This window comes from Cervus canadensis, chromosome 12, assembly GCF_019320065.1.
Source record: "Cervus canadensis isolate Bull #8, Minnesota chromosome 12, ASM1932006v1, whole genome shotgun sequence".
Taxonomy (NCBI): Eukaryota; Metazoa; Chordata; class Mammalia; order Artiodactyla; family Cervidae; genus Cervus; species Cervus canadensis.
In genome coordinates, this window is record NC_057397.1 from 9376749 (window position 1) to 9384356 (window position 7608).

Here is a 7608-nt window from a genome sequence, read left to right on the forward strand (position 1 = left end):
AAAACTAGAAAGATAACCAAGCAGATGAATGCTAATTCCCAATAGAGTATGGATTAACCTACAAATTCATTGAAATTTCATTCTGAGTCTCAGCAGGGTGTGTGTGTGTTTCTGTGTGTGTGTGTGTGTGTGTGTGTGTGTGTGTGTGTTTATCCATGATGTACAGGTGGGAGGGGGAAGCTCTGGGAGGTGACCAAAGCCCAGGGCATTCATCTGCTCCTTGAAAATGGGAATGGTGGCTTTTTCGCAACGGGTTTGCCGCCAGGACACAGGTGTCGTGAAAACCACCGTTAAACCTAAGCCAAAATGGGAAAAGAGAAGACCCACATCAACATCGTTGTCATTGGGCACGTAGATTCAGGGAAGTCTACCACGACTGGCCATCTGATCTACAAATGTGGCGGGATCGACAAGAGAACAGTTGAGAAGTTCGAGAAGGAGGCTGCCGAGATGGGAAAGGGCTCCTTCAAATATGCCTGGGTCTTGGACAAACTGAAAGCTGAACGTGAGCGTGGTATCACCATTGATATCTCCCTGTGGAAATTTGAGACCAGCAAGTACTATGTTACTATCATTGATGCCCCAGGACACAGAGACTTCATAAAAAACATGATTACAGGCACATCCCAGGCTGACTGTGCTGTCCTGATTGTTGCTGCTGGTGTTGGTGAATTTGAAGCCGGTATCTCCAAGAATGGGCAGACCCGTGAGCATGCCCTTCTGGCTTACACTCTGGGTGTGAAACAACTAATTGTTGGAGTTAACAAAATGGATTCCACTGAGCCACCCTACAGCCAGAAGAGATACGAGGAAATTGTTAAGGAAGTCAGCACCTACATTAAGAAAATTGGCTACAACCCCGACACAGTAGCATTTGTGCCAATTTCTGGCTGGAATGGTGACAACATGCTGGAGCCAAGTGCTAACATGCCATGGTTCAAGGGATGGAAAGTCACCCGTAAGGACAGCAACGCCAGTGGAACCACCCTGCTTGAAGCTCTGGATTGCATCCTGCCACCAACTCGCCCAACTGACAAACCCTTGCGTTTGCCTCTCCAGGATGTCTACAAAATTGGTGGTATTGGTACTGTCCCTGTGGGTCGTGTGGAGACTGGTGTTCTCAAACCTGGCATGGTGGTCACCTTTGCTCCAGTCAATGTAACAACTGAAGTGAAGTCTGTAGAAATGCACCATGAAGCATTGAGTGAAGCCCTTCCTGGGGACAATGTGGGCTTCAATGTCAAGAACGTGTCTGTCAAAGATGTCCGTCGTGGCAATGTGGCTGGTGACAGCAAAAATGATCCACCCATGGAAGCTGCTGGCTTCACAGCTCAGGTGATTATTTTGAACCATCCAGGCCAAATCAGTGCTGGATATGCACCTGTGCTGGATTGTCACACAGCTCACATCGCTTGCAAGTTTGCTGAGCTGAAGGAGAAGATTGATCGTCGTTCTGGGAAAAAGCTGGAAGATGGCCCTAAATTCTTGAAATCTGGTGACGCTGCCATTGTTGATATGGTTCCTGGCAAGCCCATGTGCGTCGAGAGCTTCTCTGATTATCCTCCCCTGGGCCGTTTTGCTGTGCGTGACATGAGACAGACAGTCGCTGTGGGTGTCATCAAGGCAGTGGACAAGAAGGCAGCTGGAGCTGGCAAGGTCACCAAGTCTGCCCAGAAAGCTCAGAAGGCTAAATGAATATTATCCCCAACACCTGCCACCCCAGTCTTAATCAGTGGTGGAAGAACGGTCTCAGAACTGTTTGTCTCAATTGGCCATTTAAGTTTGATAGTAAAAGACTGGTTAATGATAACAATGCATCGTAAAACCTTCAGAAGGAAAGGAGAATGTTTTTGTGGACCATATGTTTTGTGTGTGGCAGTTTAAGTTATTAGTTTTTAAAATCAGTACTTTTTAATGAAAACAACTTGACCAAAAATCTGTCACAGAATTTGAGACCCATTAAAAAAAGTTTAATGAGGAAAAAAAAAAAAAAATGGGAATGGTGACACCAACATGCACCTTCTGGGAAAGCTGGCAGGGGACGGTGAGATGACTCGTGACCCCCAAACTATGGATCCCCCAGGCCCAGGGAGGGCTCTAGCTGGGTGCCTGCTGGGTCCCTGGGAGAGTGGGGAGCCCACGACCACGCCCCTGTCTTAGACTTTGCCACCCTTGGACTCATGTTCCTGGAGGAAAGAAGGATGTGGGCCTTGAGAACACACTCCATGAGGGGTGGGGGCTGTGCTTGGGATCTCTCACTTTTCTGACTGAGAAGGGGCTTGCAGGCCACCCTCCCACTCCCTGCCAGTGACCCTGTCTTCTGGGTTCTCTGCTCCTCAGCTGGATCAGCCAGACCAGACAGACAGGGCCTCGGCCACATTACTGCCCTGGTTGCCAGTGTGTCAGTAGAGTCTCTGAAGTGCCCCCCGTGGGACTGCAAGCCCCCATTGGAAGAGATCCTTGTTGGCTCCTCAGAGGGCAGGTGGCAACCAAGCGGAGTAGGTACAGTGGTCCCCAGGGCGCGGAGTGTAGCCAAAGCTTGCTCTAGATCTAGACTGTAGATCGAGCCTCTGTCTGCCACTGGTCTAGTGGCTCAGCTTCCGTGTGCTCACTGCACAGTCCGTCTTCAGTCTCTGGCTGGTAACTGAAGCCCTGCTTCAAGCTGCTGCAGGTCAAGGCCACCTGAGAGCACCACTAGAAGACACACTGACTCCTCACCCCATTTAGAAATGAAACACATGACAACTACAGCCCGAAGTAGAAGTAATAGAATTGAGATGTGCAAAGGGCTCCGTTCGTATCAGCTAGTGTGAACTTCAAGGTGAAAACATGCGCGCGAGAGAAAGGAGGATGGAGATTTTGCATCCAGAAGGGATTTTGAAACTCAGAGTACCTTTCCTAACTGTATTAAGCAAGAAAAGAGTCATTTCTGCTGTTTGCAAATTAAGAACACAATTCCAGATATCAATGCCCTCCCTACTTCGCACCCTCATCATTCCCAGCAGAAAATAGAAACTATTTGGGAAACGTAATAAGAAAAGTATTATAGAACAAAACCAGACCTGGCAGGATAAGAACAAGAAGGTAGAGAAGCATGCAGAAACGCTACAGACCAGGGATCTCATTTTTCAACTCAAAAAACCCGGAAAGTGACAGCAAATTCAACCCAAAACAAAGGGTCTAAAACAGAAACAGCAGAGAATGGAATGGGGATGGATTGCTATGTGTTGGGTGGAGGTTCCTGTAGCCAGGGGTGGGGCTGCTAGATGGACTGGGGAAGCCCAGGGACCCCATAGTGGGGGTGCTTTGGCGTTCAGCTGGCAGAGTTGTGTCAGCAGGATTCTACAACCTTGTTCTGGAGAGCACGGTCAAATGCCAGGATCTGTCGACACTGATCTGAGGCCTAGTCTGGGGCTCTAGCCCCCCACCACCCTTGACCTGCCCAACTTTCTAGAACATTCGACACTCCCCGTGTTCTGCCCAGAACTTCGGGGACTGACCCCCCTCCTCAAGCCCCTGACCCACTCCCCCCTACCCCTTCCATCTTCTTGTCCAGAGCATCTATAATATTTCGTCTCCTTTTTCTGCCCAGATCTTCTGGAAGTTTCCCCATGGCAGCCAGATCTTGCCCCATATTCTAGAACCTTCCCAGTTGTGTTTGCTCAGGTTACTGACCTTCCCTGTGGCCTTGGCTTCGGCTTAGACCGTCTGGGACATTTTTCCACCACATCCTTCCACCCCTGCTCCCCCATGTCCTGCCTGGCTTTCTGGAACCTTCTCCAGGGTCTGTGTTCTTTGAAGACCTTCTGGAGCCTTCCTTGAGATGCCTCCTGCCAAGAACTCTGGATCCTTCCTGTAGTCCCATATCCTTCCAGACTTTGGAACTTCTTACCCACACCTCCAACCCCATGTCTTGCCCAGACCTCTTGGAAATTTGCCTGCCCCTGTGTCCTGCCCAGACCTTCTGGACATGCAGGCCTTCACCGAGCCCTAAAACCTAGGCATTAACCTCCACGTCCTCAGCAGACCTGCTTTCCAGTTTTCCTTCACAGTAATCATCGCAGGATCTTTCCACTTTTCAGCTTCTCATCCTATTTGAAACAGTTTTCTTTGGTGCATATGATTGTCTAGTTCAGTCTGGATACAAAGTGTATTACGATGTTGCAAACTTCTGATATGTGTTCTCATTCATTCAGTATTGTCTTGCTAGCTAGTCCTTCTATTTTTGGTCATCCTTCTTACTGTGTGTCCTGCAGTAATTCTGTCCATCATCGTTAGAAATTCAGTTGTGTGATTGTAAGCAAAGGGCCATGTTCTCTCTGTTCATACTTATTGAGCTAAGTATGTGAATGAAAGGTAAACCTTTGTTTATGTCACTCATAAAATTCAATAGGGTGAATGTCCCACTTTCTGAAAATTGGAGTTGATGTATGATACCACTTCAGTTACAGGTGTACGTTATAGTGACTGAAAATTTTTAAATGCATAGTCCGTTCGTGGTTACTGTAAAATATTGGCTCCATCTCCCGTCCTGTACAATATATGTCCCTGTAGCTTACTGTAGACAGAAGAGTCCCCACCTCTATACTGCCCCTCTCCTTCCCTCTCCCCACTGGAAACCACTAGTTTGTTCTCTATATCTGTGAGTTGGTTTCTTTTTTGTTGTAATCACAAGTTTGTTTTATTTTTCAGATTCTGCATATGAGTGACAACAGTATTTGTCTTATTCTGTATGACTTCCTTCTCTAGCACAATGGCCTCCAAGTGCATTCACATTATTGCACATGGAAACATTTCATTCTTCTCTATGGCTGAGTAGTATTTCCCACATAGTTCTGGTGGCTCAGATGGTAAATGCACTGTCCTGCAATGCAAGAGACCTAGATTTGATCCCTAGGTTCGGAAGATGTCCTGGAGAAGGGCATGGTAACTCCAGTATTCTTGCCTGGAGAATTCGCCTGGTGGGCCTCAATCCATGGGGTGGATAAGAGTCGGACGTGACTGAGTGAGTAACACTTTCACTTTCTATATATTCATATATAGATTATATATAGCGTATATGTTATACATGTATATATACATACATATTTCTATATGTTCATATATATCCACAAGTGTGCATATATATATATATATATATATATATATATATATATATATATATGTATATATATGGAATTAGACCACATCTTCCTCATCCAATCCTCTGTTGATGGACACTCATGCTGCTGCTATATCTTGGCAGCTGTAAATTATGGTTCTAGCATCTTCCCAAATTAGTGTGTTTACTTTTCTCAGATATGTACCCAGGAGTGGCAATCCTGGCACACTCCTCGTCTTTTTCTGTTGCACACAGACTGTTTCGAACAGCATGGACCTTGCAGATGCTGAGGTCTGTGAGGTCGAGTGCATCAAGAAGGGGGCCCCCGCCTCCTCGAGGAGGTGTTCCGGTCGATCCTGGCTGGGCTCACATTGGAGTTGGCAGTCCACCCCCCTCAGGGGACACCAAAGAGTTCTGATATCTGGGCCAGAGGATCCCGGGGCTCTACCTGCGTGGGCAGGTTGAGGCAGGGGCTGGGCCACTGCTGGGGTTCCCCTTGACTCCCCCAGCCCAGGGAAAGAGGGGAAGGAGCCTGAGAACTTACTGGGGCACAGGCTCTGAGACTGGAGTCGGGATAGTAAGGACCAGGGATGAAGTATGGAGAATTCAGACCCCAGCATGCGGGGGAGGAGAAGGGTTCTGCTTGGAAACAGCAGAACCAGGGCTGTTCAACAACAGCCCAGAACAGTATCAGGGCTCCTGGGCACTGGTCTGGCCCTGGGACGCCCACTGAGCGGTGCTCTTCTCTGCAAGACCCTGGCCTGGCTCCACCGGGGGAGACCATCAGGGCAGAGGCTCCCCTGTCAGGGACTCTCAGCCCCTTCTGGGGCTGGGCTGGGTCCTCCCCCACAGCTGTGCCTCGGGGCAGACAGCCCGGCTGGCTGGCCCTCAGCACAAGAGGAGGCCTGCGGGGAGGGGCTGCCAGGCCCATGCGGGAGGCAGAGCCCCACCTTCGGCGACGTGGGGATCAGGGGCCCTGAGAGCGCTCTCGGGTCTTCCTCTGTGAGGAGTCATTGCGTGAAGATTCCCCTGGGACCTGCACCCTGCTCTCAAGCTTGGGAGGTCTAGGAGGTACCGAGAGCTCGGCACAAGTTCAGGAGCCTTTGGTGCTAGTGCAGGCGGAGGGCACACAGGCAGGAACAGGTTCAGGAGGCTGGCCAGGGTGTCCTGGGCCGAGGCAGCGGCACCCCAAGGGCAGGCTGGGGCTCCAGGCTGCGTCTCAGCCCGAGGACAGCTCTTACGCCACCTGGGGCTGAGGCCCACCGTGCATCTCGGCTTGATGAGGGACCTTGGCAGTTCTGACTCATGGCCACAGCTGACTATCCCCCAGGAAGTGTCAAGAGAGGGAATGAGTGAAAGTAGAAGGACAAGTAACACTCAGATCTTCAGCCACCCTGAACTAGAAGCCCCACGCGCTCCCTGTCCTACCTCCAGAGGCTGCATGGCGGTGTCTTCAGGGCACCATCCCCAAATCAGGCCTGGGGTTCCTGGGCACCTCTGCAGAGGCCCAAGCATGAGGGCCCAGGGGCCCCGCTGACACAAGGGGGACCTGGGGAGGGGAACCGAAGACCTGCTGTCCATCTCCTGCTTGAAAGCAGGGCCAGAGACAGCAACACTGACCTCCTGGGAGAGCTGCCAGGGCTGGGTGGACGACACGGGGTCTGAAACTATGGACCCCCAAGCAGAGGGAGGGCTCCAGCTGTGTGCCTCCTGGGTCCCTGGGAGGGTGGGGGCCCACGACTAGGCCCCTGTCATAGACTGTCTCCCCCCTGGGGCAGCTCATGTTCCAGGAAGAAAGAAGGATGGGCCCCTGAGCACATGCCCCGTGGGGGCAGGGTCCTCTCACCTTCTGACTGAGGAGGGGCTTGCAGGCCACCTTCGCCCTCCCTGCCGGTGACCCCGTCTCCTGGGTTCTCTGCTCCTCAGCTGGAGCAGCCTGGCCAGACAGACAGGGCCTCGGCCACAAACTGCCCTGGCTGCCAGTGAGCCAGTGGGGTCTCTGCATCCCCCTAAGGGCCCCCCGTGGGACTGCAAGCCCCCATTGGGAGGGACCCTGGCTGGCTCCTGCCTCCACCCCTGGACCCAGCATCCGGCCCGGGCAAGAGCAGGCAAAACCCAGGGTTGCGGGAAATGAGAGCCCAGCCCTTTCCACTACTCCCTGTTCTGGTCCTTGTAGAAGAGAGACGAACATGCCCAAGGTCCCCTTTCATCCCTTGTGAAGATAAGGCACCCATCCATCTTTCGCCTGTCCTGCACTGGAGGGGGAGGGGGCCTCTTGCCCCTACCGCTGCCCCTTTGGGTCCCTGTTCCAACCGTGCCCTGCTCCCAAGAGCCACCCGCCAGCAGGCCTGCGTCACTGCCGCACTCCGCACCATCCATCTCTGTCCCCCCACTGGAGGCCTTTAGCCTGAGTGCTGCCCTGGGCTTCCTAGTCTGGCCCAGAGCCAGTCTGGCCTGTGACGTGATCAGGTCGCCAGGGCCAGCAGACCCGGTGAGATAAAAGGAAG

General features: G+C 51.8%; 1 protein-coding gene across 1 annotated transcript; it reads left to right on the top strand.

Annotated features, from left to right (window-relative positions):
* The first annotated feature begins 235 nt into the window (after positions 1 to 235).
* On the top strand, positions 236 to 1978 carry LOC122450882 (elongation factor 1-alpha 1-like). The gene has a single exon (XM_043483236.1). It carries the CDS (start codon positions 307 to 309, stop codon positions 1693 to 1695), a length of 1389 nt encoding a protein of 462 aa, XP_043339171.1. The 5' UTR covers positions 236 to 306; the 3' UTR covers positions 1696 to 1978.
* The last annotated feature ends 5630 nt before the right edge of the window (positions 1979 to 7608 follow it).